Source organism: Lissotriton vulgaris, chromosome 5, assembly GCF_964263255.1.
Source record: "Lissotriton vulgaris chromosome 5, aLisVul1.2, whole genome shotgun sequence".
Classification (NCBI taxonomy): domain Eukaryota; kingdom Metazoa; phylum Chordata; class Amphibia; order Caudata; family Salamandridae; genus Lissotriton; species Lissotriton vulgaris.
Window position 1 is genome coordinate 1568933263 of NC_141693.1, and position 13178 is coordinate 1568946440.

Below are 13178 nucleotides of genomic sequence, written 5' to 3' on the forward strand. Positions count from 1 at the left end.
TTTCCGTAGTTCCATTTCTCCTTTCCTGCATGAGGACTGCTCCCAGTCCCTTGTCGCTGGCATCTGTCGTAAGCACTGACTGTCCTTGAGGATCATATCCCTGCAGGGGTATGGCTTGGCCAATGTCGTTCTTGATGTCATCGAATTCTCTCTGTGTCTCTTCTGTCCATGCGAACACTGTGTTGTCCCTTATGAGCTGCCTTAAGTGGTGCGTCTTGGTGGCAAAGTGTTGTACAAATTTGCTATAATATTCAGCCATCCCTAAGAAGGATCTTACTTCATCCTTGCTGGATGGAGGCGGTGCGTCACAAATGCTTTTACATTTTCCCTTTTTGGTGTATAGCCATGTTCTCCTATTTGGTGTCCTAGGTAGGTGACTGAGGCCATTCCGAGATGGCACTTCTCCCACTCCGCCGTTAAGCCCTTTTCTTCTAGGACACGTAGCACCAAGTTCAATTTCTTGTCATGATCGTTCAGGTCTTTCCCTATCACCAATATGTCGTCCTGAAAGTACTGCACCCCCTCTATGTCCTTGAAGAGATGGTGCATTAGTTTTTAGAAGACAGCCGCTGCCGATGCAAGTCCAAACGGCATCCTGCTGAATTGGTGACACCCAAAAGGTGCGATGAACGATGTTAGTTTCCTGCTCTCTGGGTGCAAGGCTATTTGGTGATAGGCTGACGTGAGATCAATGGTGGAGAGCAATAAAGTGTGAGGCAGCGTTACGCCACACTTCCAAATTAGATGTAAATGGATAAAAGTTGGAGTACATGGCATACACGGAATGTAAGAAATACAAAGGATCAAATAACTTTAATGGCGTTATTTTTGCGCATAGCTGTGCTACTGGAAGTGTGGCGTAACGCTGTCTCACACTTTATTGTTCAGTTAACCTTGGTGCCTGGGGCAAGGCATCCGTCCAGTGTGCACGCATTCTACGGTTAATGGAGTACATGGTCAACTGTGCAGTTAGAAAAAGGTGTGCATCCGAATCATTATTAATCAATGGTGGAGAACCATTTTTCTCCCTTGGTCCTTGCCAACATTTCTTCAATGCGGGGTAGTGGGAATTTCTCCACAACAATGCACTTGTTTAGCTCTCTCAAGTCTACACACAGCCGGACATTACTGTTGGGTTTCATCAGTACCACTAGGGGCGCCAACCACTCCGCACAGTTTATAGGTTCGATGATTCCATTTTCCTCCAATCTGCGTAGCTCCTGTTGTACCACCTCTCTCACCGCAATGGGAACATTCCTCACCTTGTGAGAAACTGGCTTGGAGTTCTCTTTAATTTCTATCCTGTGTGTGAACTTCTCTAATTTGCCGACCTTTCCTCCAAACACCTTGAGGGAGTCTCTCTTCATTTTCTCTAAGTCCGGCCAGTGCCCGGGTGCGGTCACCAGTACTTGTGTGTCTCCACCTGGATCCAGCTGTATGCCTAGGTCTCCTTGATCCATCCAGCCTAGGACCAACGGACCTTTCTCTGCCACATACAACTTGCACTCTGCACTCCGTCCGTTGAATTCGAAGGTTAGTCCTCTGTAACCCACCATGGAGATCGGTTATCCCGTGTACGTGACTGGTCTTATATCCAGGGGTTTTAACCGAGGTCCTAGGTGGGGCTTAAACTTCTCATTCCACACTGCTCTATGGACGATGGTGTACAGTGAGCCAGAGTCTACTACTTTTCTGATATGTACTCCTCCGATCATCATGTCACATTGCGGTTTGCGGGATCGTGGGGTGTCTATGCCTAGCACTTGGTCTTCCACGCACAGCACTGTGTCCTCTTCTTCTTGCTCTCTACCCTCTGCTTCTTCCGGATCTTGTTCCACATATTTCACGGTGTTGCGGCCTGCCTTCCGGTGACACACTTTTTCGTAGTGTCCTGTTATGCCGCAGAACATGCACTTCGCCCGGAACGCCAGGCATCTTTTGTCATAGGCCTCGTGGGCCTGGCTGTCGTATCTATAGCACGTGTTCCTGCCTCCTCTGTTCTGCTTTCCTTGCTGCACCAGTTTTCCCGGCCCTCTGTTGAGTCCTCTACTGCTTGTCATTGAACCTTTGCTCCTTCCCGTTGGTTCTTCGTCCTCTACTCTGTTCACCATGGGTCTCTGGCCTGTTTCCCTCTTTGCTGCGTCCGCGCACCGTTTAGTCAATTCGGCCTTTTTCACCATGGCGATCACCTCCTTTAGCGTAGCTTCTCCACTCGCCCACAATTTTTCTTGCATGCTTTTGTTGGTGGTGTGCATGACTATCTGGTCCTTTATGAACTCATCATGTAGCATACCGAACTTGCACGTCCTCGCCAGCTTCTTCAACGCGACTACATATTTGTCGATTGACTCACCCATTTCTTGCTTCCTCTGCTGGAAATGGTATCGGTCTATAGACGTGCACACTGCTGGCCGGCAGTGCACATTTAGGTTTTCTATAGTGTGTCCGAACACGTCATCATCTGCAGCTTGCCTGGGCTTGGGTACCAGGATCTGAAAGACTCTAATCCCTTCAGTGCCTAAGTTGTGTAAAAGTATTCTTTTCTTTCTTGTACTAGTGAAGGCTTCTCCATTCTCATCCTCTCGGGCTTCAGTATAGTTCAGGATGTACTCTCTCCAGTCCTCCCACTTCATCAGGGGTTCTCCCGGTTTTGGTAGGAACGGAATCGGCGTCGTCAGTGTTGATGCCTGCGCACTAACTTCTGCGCGTCTTGCCGGTTCTATCTCCTGGCTTCTCGGGCTGCCTGGTGCCCTTGTTTCCTCACCCTGCTCTGGTTGCAATTGGTGACTCTCTGCGCCCCTTGCTCCGTCTCTCGCTGACTCCGCCAGGGCCTCTGCCTGGTTCGTGTCTTCCCCGCCTGGCTTCTTCCCCGGTGTGTCTACCCAATCTTCTTCCTCTTACGCTCTGCTGGGGTTGCTGTGGGGCCTGTTCTCATCTCCCGTTTCCCTGGGTCTCCGCCCCCTTTGTAACTGGTTGATTTGATTAGGTGCAGCTCTTGTATGTCCTCCTATGCCACTGCCACGCCCTCCTGCTGTGCCGGTATGCTGTTCCCTCATGTCTCTGCCTGCCTTCCTGGGCTGTGTCTGTCCTCGTGGTACAGGATTCTTCCCCCTTCTTAATTTTTTTCTGATCCCATCCTCATCGCCACTGTGATGATGCACCCTTCACTCTCCCACAGAAGACAGGATGCCAGAATGTGAGGGTAGCTATTATATTTATTTATAATACATTTGCAGGAGAGCGCCGGGACATCCGTTGCTCTCGGGGGTTATCAGCCGACTCGCGCTAATCCAGCGTGATCCAAAATGGCCACAACACGCGCTACATATTTACGTAGCGCGCAACCACTAGAGCGCGACTCTACAAGCCCAAAATAAAATTTTACATAATATTCATAATTTTCCCAAAAATTCGACAAATGTGCAATTTTGGACATTCTTAATTACCATTCTTTTTGAGCGGCGATCTTTTGGGCTGCAAGCATTATTTGTTGTGTGTTTCTGTAGAAACGTTAGGCAAACATTAATTGTTCATTTTAGGCAAGGTTTGGAAAAACATAACTTTTACCAACTACCAAGAAAATTGTATCAGAGATAGACAGATACCTCAGCTGACTGACACAAAGTATTCAACAATATAGGTGCAGAAAAGAGCTTTGTAACATACATAGTTTTAAAAGAAAGAATTTTAAAATGCACAACTTTCGAAGGTGAAACTCTCTATTTTCCTGTGACGCTTCCTTGTTCATTTACAGGCTACCAGACAGCAGCGCCGCCCACCTCTATTTTCAAGCCGCCTTTTGAAGAACTTTTTCAGCAGAATACATCGGTGATCACGTGTGTGACTGAAGTCAGCAATGCCGTTGTGAGGTGGGAGGTGAACGGCAGGGCCTCTGGGGGCGGAGTCATTACGGAGACAGTGAGAGGATCCAATAGGGGTGCACAGATCACGAGGAGCACCTTCCCGATCAGCCTGTCTCAGTGGAACACCACCGAGACGGTGACCTGCCAGCCGCAAATCGCCTCCTATGAGCTTCCGCCGCTGACCATCAAACGGAGCTCAGGTTTCGACTATTGTTTCTGTGTTATGTATTTACCGAACTGAGAATAACGCACATGTGTACCAAGGACGAAAGGGCAATTTCAATCAAAAAAGATGTACTCAAAATTTGAAACGACAAAAGCGCTTCTGAAAGAAAGTTGACACGAACAAAACAAAGCTTATCCCACAGGGATAACATAAATTTTAGATAGAATACAACAGTTAAAAGTCCTACTTTTCGTAGGGTGACCAGGTGTCCCGGATTTGACAAGACAGTCCCCGTTTTTTTTTCACCAGCTGTCCGGGTAGATTTTGAGAAATTTAGCTCATGTGCCCATTTTTGGAGAGGGTCGACTAAAAACTGGGGGAGGTGTGTTTTTTATGTTTTACAAAGCAGGGATAGTTAGCAGTTGTTCCAAGAAAGCAATTTAATTCACAGGCAAGCAACTGGGTTTAAAAATTGCATTTTATTTATGTTCTTACTGCCTGTTGTGTAATTCTCTGCTGAGGAGGCTGTCATTCTGTGCGCTCACTTGACATAAAATTTTAGTCCTTCTTCTATTTTTGTGAAATGTCCTAGTTTTTTGCTTTAAAATTCTGGTCACCCTAACTTTTCTGGGTTGAAATAAGCACACGTCTAATACACAGCATAGGCGAGGGAGAAAGGTTAAGAAGATCAGAGGCTGTTCACAAGTGAACTCCAAAACATGGCTGTGTATTTTAGAATTATTAAAATAAATGCAGAATGTAAGAGATCACTCACCAAAGAGTTAAGGCGGCAGATTTACTAACATTTCCACAGATACTTGTGCGGTGCCACACCATTTTGTTTGAGCTTGCGGGTCTTTACAATATAGTGTACATTTCTTCAGATAAGAATGATGTGAATGCAAGACAAGTCCACAAACCAGCTACCTCTCCTGTAACTCGTTGGCTTTATGCTTGTCTTTTACCCGGTACACCGCTCTGCTGCCTTTTGTCTAGTTTTGTGCTATAGAAACTTCACATATATAGAAGTATACTTAAACAACAACAGCCCATTTAAGAAAAAAATGGAACGGTAATCGATTCAACTGCATTTGATGTTCACTTAATAGGGATTGGTTTGGGGCAACTTGAGTTTGCCTGTAACATTTTCATTTAAAAGCTGGATACAAATTACTTTCTCAATACAATAACTGGGACACAAATATGGGATAGCAGACGTGAACAAAACTGCCATTTGACCTTGGTGATATCACCAGAAGTGGCATCACAAAAACCTTTTTCCTGATGAGATCAAAGAAGTTTACATTACATAAATAGTTAAGATGTGCCACCTTAGTAAAAATAATTTCATGCTTTTGCTGCCAAAGATACATAACTTCTGGGGAATGCTATCATTTAATTACCATTGAACATTTTCCATTTATAGAGCAGTAACTGGATCTGAGACAGTTAGATGCAGTTTTGAGACATCTATTGTAACCCCAAAGTATCCCTATTTGATGACCCATTATGCTTCATTCCTTATTGCCAAAGTAGCAAAATATGGGACAGATCATTTTAATCTCTTTTTCAACAAGAGCAAAAAACACTTCAGCAAAATGACCCAGATTCTGTTTGGATGTGCTGTTTAATCAAGCCCACAATTGTGACAAGGGATTTGCACTGTTGTTTGCTAGAGATGCAAAAGGGCCAGCAGTGTGGTGGATTATGTTACATTAAAGCGTCTCTGAAGGGCTAACAGGCAGCCTCCCTTTATAGAAGCCTATACATTTCTAAAAGTCAGCAGCAGGATTCAGAGCTGCGAGAAGCCACATGCCATTCCGGATTTGCTGGAAGTACAGAAGTTGACATGGGGTGTTATAGATTACAGTACATATTGCACAAATGCTACACGGCCAATGAGAGCCAGTTGCTCGGTGAAACAATAGGGGTTTTTCAACCATTTATCCAATCAATCAATAATCATAATAAAGCATTTGTCTATACAGAGGCATTGATGTATGAAATAATGAAGCATTAGCAACAGTTTGTCGCATACGCTTTTGAGATTACCTTTTTTCAAGGTGTGGCGGGTACAGCAAGTTTAATTTCAGGCCCGTGGGCCTCTTTATGTTCTGCAGGCTCAATATTAAGTCTCACAAAATGGAACCTGAAGCAGAAAGGATTCCTCATCTTGAGCATGTTGGCCCATATTTCTTTCCAGATGGGTTTTGGGAAGATCTTTGAATATCTTTTTCATGTAAAAATAAGGGTTTCTGAAACTTTAGAGTTGTTTTTCTAATGTTCTTTTCATGTGCCATTGCAGTAATAAAGACCCCAGTTATCTCCCTTCTACACCCGCTGGCCCATGAAGCCTCTGCTTCTGAGATGGTAAACCTGGTCTGTTTGGTCAATGGCTTTTACCCCGAAGACATCTTTGTGACATGGGAAAATGGTACAGAAGTGCGACTACCTGCTTCCATTGATGGCATGATCCAGTGCAACCATAACATCCATCAATGCTCCCTAAACAGCATGCTGGCTGTGCCAATGGCTGAGTGGCTGGCTGGAGCTGTCTACACTTGTGTGATGGGCCATATCTCATCGGAACAGACTTTCAAGAAAAGCATCAGCCTTTACACAGGTGAAGATAGTTTAATTGATAGATCCTCTGTGCTAACTGATCTTCTGTTCCTCTGTAGGTGTTCTACCACCTTGATGTATAGCTAGCGGAGATGCACGGAGCTTCATCGCCTGGCCCGTCTGCACATGGAGATGACTTCAAAGCTTCTCTCTGCATATATCCTGCATAGAAGCCAACACTCTTGATTCCGGCGCAAGAATGAATATTTTTAAGCTGAAATCAGCACTTTTTCTGCTGCCTAAATCCTTAACTACTCCAATGCCACATATGGGGAAATTATATTCCCCTGATCTCTTTATTCTTGTATTCTTCCAAGGTGATCCCAAATGTCGGCTGTGTACATTTAATAAAAATACGAATGTAAAGGATTAATTGGTTGGACATTTCTTGATATTCCCTGTTTTGATTGTAAACGGTGGATTTTGAAAGCGTGTACTCCCTAATCTTATGTTACATTACATACATTTCACAGATTCATATCACACCATATTGCCATTAGTATGGCTGCATAGCTATACGTTTGGATAGCTTCTTGCCTTTGTCTTGAGTACCTCATCACAATCCAGAGTCTGCTTCCTGACTATTTGAGCCGGGTCATCGGTGTTATTGGTGCTGTTTATAGCCTGCTTTCATTTATATGTTCCACTGTATGTTTATTTTAATGTCAGTGTCGTTTGTTTTGTGTTTGTAGCTGGCAGTCTTTTCATATTTGAGGATTGGTGCCACCTGGCCCACATGACTGCTGGAAATCTGAATAGTTATGGCTAGTATGCCTGTGGACCGCAAAAATACACAGTGCCCCACTCCAAATTATATTTGGAGTATATTTTTATATGCCCTGAGTAGAAATAGTTAATGACTGAAAGAATGTGGCTGAGTATACAGTTGATCTGCTGATGCTGCTTATTGTGAAAGTGGCATGAATGGTGATTTGTGTATTGATAACTCATGATTCTTGCATGAAGAGAGGATGTCTTTTGGACTCATGTTGAGGCTCATCAGCTTGTGTTTGATCAGTGATTAGGGGCACACACCACTGTCTGTCACAATTAAAATGAAAAAAAAAACATCATCTTTGCAAAATACAGTGTAGCTATTAAGTTTTCCGTGGTTGACCTGACACAACAATGACTTTTTAGACATTTACCAGGATATTGCGAAACTCCTCGGCTGGTATTTCTCTCTGAATAAGAGGCTACCTCTGGCCCGTTGAGTGGCACAGGTCTGTCCGGGGTGACTTTAGCTTCTATAAAACTCTAAATTGCCACTGCAGTCTTCAGTATGTTTCCACACAATGGAAAATAAAATTTCCAGGTAATCTTAAACATACGCAATGTGGGAAATGAGTTCAAGGAGTAACAAAAGTTAAAAAAAATGAATTTTAATTATTTAAGCGAATACATTTATACTTTAAAATCATCACCAATTACTTTTTGGGTACATATCATCAATCCTATAAACAATTATAAGTGGTAGAGATGGTGTCTTCGACGCAAGTTTTGGCACTAGGGGGTGCCTTCGTCAGGAAATTACCACCAAATAATTTGTATTTAAAACTGTGAGGGTAGAGATGAACCGTCACACTCGACTAGTTAAAAGCATTAACTGCGCATTAATGTTTTAATGTTGTAATAATTCAGCAATCTACCAAGCTTGAAGGGCTTTCTTTTAGCTTGTGTTAAAAATGAGGCTCTTCACATGTACAACTTTGGGGCGTTGTCGCCTCCAATAACTAGGTGAGCTCGATGAATGAGTACCACTCTCACGATTTTTTGTATAGTTCTCTGTCAATGTAGAAACGATGGACTGGTCTTAAATAATTAAGATGTCCGGCTGGCATTTGAATGCATAGAGAAAGAAGAAAATATTTGGGGGTCTCATTAATATCTATTATTCTACAGCTAAACTATATTGCAGCGATAAATGTGATGCGCCGTTACCTGTGGGGCGTGATTGCCTCCAATTGCAGAGAGTGCGCGGTAAATATTTGCTGTTTTTCCCGACGTTGTGTGTGGCTCTCTGTGTATGTGAGTAACCGCAAGTGGGAGGGCGTGTTGCAGCTTACTAGATTACGCGTGTGATTTGTGGGGCGGAGAGAAGCTCCTGAATACGGGTGATGCGGAGCTGATTGTGGCCTCGATATCGCAGAAACCAATACGCAGTATGTTTCTAGACATTTAATCAAAAGAAGGGAAATTTACTTTTCTCATCCTTATAACCATAACCAGTAAGCAGTTAATGGAGTGAGTGAAACTATGGCGCGGCGCTTCACAGGATTACTGCATTTAAATAAGTGATGTGTTGTGTATTTAGATCATTTATAGTCTCTGTAAAGGCTTAAGGTTAAAGATATTGAAGGACAAACTGTTGTTGTATTCTTATACTATCTCTTGTACTACAGAGTGCAGCTCTAGCAGTGCCACATGGCTAGAAGAGTCTACCACTCCAGTGGTTGACTTTACAACTTTGAGAACTGTATAGGGTGACCTTGTTCCCCACACATTAAGAATGTCATTCTGGAGCATTGCCAATAGGCCTGGTGTTAGCTACCAGCATTTCTTAATTTGCCATTGCTTTTTTTGTCATTGCTTTTATAAAACTTTATCTTTGGAGGAGTTTCTGGGACCTTGCAGATATAAAAAAAAAACGTGGAGAAAAGATATTTTGGGCTCGAAAACACATATTACTGTAGTAGACCCTTGGCACTTATTGGAAGTACTTTGTGTGTGGATGTGCTCCTTGTGGAAGAGCAGAATGGTGTCACCTGCAGACAAATAAGCCACTGGCTGAAATGGACTGACCAGCTGCCCCATGCTTTTTTCCATAATGGGTGGAAAAAAATGTGAGTGCAACAACAGGTCAATGAATGTAAAAGGCTGGCTTAAAGCTCCTACAATATATATATATATCCGCCCGACATCGTAATGGACCCCTTAGTATCTATATGAGCGAGTGAGTGTGTGGGTAACTCTATGGTTGAGTACGTGGCTGTGTGATTGACTGTATGGTTGAGTGAGTACATGTGTGAGTAGCTCTATGGGCTCTATGTGAGTGGCTGTACAGATGTACGATTGGATATACAGTGGCAGTGTTAGTGAGTGAGTGGGTGTATGAGTAGCTGTATGGGTGAGTGAGTGGATTTGTGTGATCTATAAATCAGTGAGTGGGTGTGTAAGTATTGGTATGGGTGTGTGAATGGGTTTGAGAATGGTAGTATGGACATTGGAGTGGGTGTATGAAAGATTATATGGGAGTGTTAGTAGGTGCATCAGATTCTGTGGATGATATCATCAGTGATGTCATTCGAGATGTCATCGGGGATGCCACTGACCATGTCATGAGTAATGTAATATGTGAGGTCAGAAGCAGTGCATGGGCACGAGTTACAGTTATCTCACTAACTACAGTGGCTGAATTTCTCTATTTATGTACAAGTGAAACCTGAGCCTAACTATAACCTCTCTGTAACCTTTGTTTTTTTAGTGAATTTCTAGGTTGTTTTTATTCCATTCCCTAACTAAAACATCCCTGTAACCTTCGTTTTTTCCAGTGAGGCTTTTTAAATTCTAATTCCTAACTATAACAACCCTGTAACCTTTCTTTTATTCTGTGAAATTTTTTAACTAGTAGTTATGTTTGCAGAGTGGTGGAGAAAGGGGGTTGACCCTCCGACCAGCTCTCAGGAATTCCGTTGTGTAGGACATACAGGAGGTACCGGGGGTTCTTAGCTCCCAGGGTTCCTCAGGAGTAAAGTGGACTTCATCCCCCAACCAGTAGTGCACCAAGGGCTGTGTTTGCAGAGTGGTGGAGCAAGGGGGCGTACACTCATTGGACTCGCCTGCCAAAAGTTGGACATGATTGTACAAATGGAATCTTTTAGTAAACCAACAAGGTTTGCTGCCAGTAAAGGATGTGAACTTTTAACATCAGTATTATTAAAGACTACTGATTCAAAAACGAAATAACTTCATTATACGTCATTTAGTCATTAAAGACATATTCCTCTTTAACAGCAAACGCTGATAAAGAGGAATATGCCTTTAATGACTACATGACGTCATGCTAAGCAATACCTGTGGACAGTATTTAAAAAGTTCAAGAGTGCAAATTCAATCGCTCTTTCAGGTTGATAAAGGCTGCCAAGACAGCCGAAACGCATTCCTGGTATCTTCCCGCATTTGATGCCAGATTAAAATAACATTTTCCTTACCTAAGGTCGGGTTCCTTCTGAATGGGTGTGGAGGTGTGTATACATACATATACGTATATACTGAATATGCCCTGCTTCCTGCTTCTTTGCCTTGGATTAATTTTTAAACTGAAAGGCCAATTTTTTGCTATTTGCACATATGTGTGAGCCGTTGTCATCGCCACACCAGTCAAGGAGTAATAGGGTTGAATATTAATGTCCTTTAACACATTCTGTGCTGTTTTAGGATTAGAAGTCCATCTGAAACCAATATTGTTGATTCATCCAAGGTTTGAAAATCAATTTATAGAATGTTGCATATAATCCGCACTGCCAAGTGAGTCAGTTTACTAATGGGTTAATATTTGTAATATGGACATTCCTGGGCAGATGTTGCAACAAACCGTGATGCCTCTCTCCTACAGAGGAATTGGTAGGAGTCAGCGATGGCGACTCAGCTCTTTAGTTGTTTTATGGCGTTCACTCTGTGTCAGTCTTTTGTTCTTAATGCTTGCTGAGTCCAACATGGTTTCATCTTTCCATAGGGAAGCCTGTCATCGAGGACATCCCAAGGGACTTCCATGACCAGGGGGGCTTTGACTTGAGTGAGCTGGATGAGGCAGGCAGTGTGTGGACCACTGCCTCCACCTTCATTGCGCTCTTCCTCCTCACCCTCTTGTACAGCAGCTTTGTCACCTTCGTCAAGGTAAGGAAGGGAGATATGTATGAAAGAAGATATTCTATGACATAGTAATTCATGATAAAAACTGCCATATATGAACATCAGAAATAACTAAAATTGATCGATAAAAAATTATGGAAATAAAGAATGTTGTGGCGCTGAGCAGTGCTCCAATTATCATCTTTCTATTTCGGGTAATAAAAATAGAGGTAATAAAAACAGACGTTCAGTGCCAGCCCCGGATTATATTGGAGGAAGTTGTGTCTAGTATGTCTTCTATTTATGAAAAACAGAAACAGATTGTACTTCTGGAGAACTGCGGAACAATGGGTGATTTTTGGTATAATATTTATATAAGTGGTGAGCAATTCATTTTTGTAGTTCCAGTAGTTGTGGTAATGCTGGTGTATACAAAACAGCAAAGACCATCACAGACAAGACGTTTAGAGAAAAAGCAATCTAGTTCAAATCAAATCAAATCAAAATTAACTTTATTCGGTTTTCAATGTGAAAGCCACAAAAGTACAAATTTATACAGTAAAAACGCTAATTAATTAAAAAGAAAGACGTTTAAAAGTTCATGATATGTGTTAAAAATTTAGATCTCTAAATACTGTACAGTACGTTTATTAGAGGCTATATTAAGACGGATTTTCAGATTACTCATAAGTTCGTACGGTGTTTAAGGCACACTCTAAGGTAGTGTGCCACGGATCTTGAGACTAGAGGATTATCCAAGAACTGTAATGCCAGGAATGCTGGGCGACATCTTCTGACCTTCATTGCTTTTAAGATTGGTAATATCCATCTCTTTCGGAATGGAGTGTAAAAGGTACAGAAGAAGAGAACATGGATTGTGGACTGGGAAGAGTTAGAGTCACAGGGGCACGCTGTTGTAATATGTGTCCAGTTGTTTTGGGTGGGGAATGAAACCATGATGTGGAAAAGATTGAACCTGAAACGGGTTAGCAGTAACTTTTCAAAATGAGTCAGGTCTTCCTGTAGATAAGGTTGTATGGATGGAACAGTTTGTATCATGAGGCTATTTTGTACTGACGATTTACCTATTTCTGTCATCAGTCTTAGTTGGTTTAAATGAGACAGACATATCTTTTTTAGTTCCTTTTTTGCTATGTCTGTGACTGACTGTGGGTCATTGAAAAACCTCAGAAGGCCAATATCTGTGAGGAAGGTTTTAACATAGTGTAGCCACTTAATCTTTTCCATGTGCTCTAGGTTCATGCAGTCCTCGATAATTGCTCTTGTGAGTGTGCATTCTTCCGTTGCCCATATTCTGCGCAATAGCATTATGGGTTGGATCTTGATAAGATCTGAAATGTATTCAAGTCCAAGTTCTAGATGGCATCCAAAGGTGGTCGTGCTCTTAGGGACTGCTAGTAAAAATTTGAGGAAGGTGTTTTCGATTTTTTGGATTTGTTCAGCATTTGCCGTTCCCCAAACTCCTGCTCCAAAGATGGCCGTGGTAATGCATTTTGCATTATAGATCTTTAACATCTCTGCCAGGGGTTTTTTCCCTAGGCGAAGAGAGAAGGCTTTTAGAGCGCCGACTGTTCGTATGAGCGATAGCTTGCGGGAGTTAATTGCATCTTTCCATTTGAACTCCTCGTCGATGGTGATACCAAGATATGAGTAGG

General features: G+C 42.6%; 1 protein-coding gene and 1 gene segment (V, D, J or C); both read left to right on the plus strand.

The window, feature by feature from the left end:
* Window positions 1-13178, plus strand: part of LOC147716684 (Ig gamma chain C region-like) — a 520390-nt gene that overhangs the window by 267733 nt on the left and 239479 nt on the right.
* Window positions 1-13178, plus strand: part of LOC147716686 (uncharacterized) — a 241853-nt gene that overhangs the window by 223075 nt on the left and 5600 nt on the right. Inside the window, exons 9-11 of the mRNA XM_086923644.1 lie at window positions 3755-4063; window positions 6335-6652; window positions 11387-11547. Of these exons, the coding sequence (XP_086779770.1) occupies window positions 3755-4063; window positions 6335-6652; window positions 11387-11547 (788 nt within the window). The remainder of the gene's footprint in view (window positions 1-3754; window positions 4064-6334; window positions 6653-11386; window positions 11548-13178) is intronic.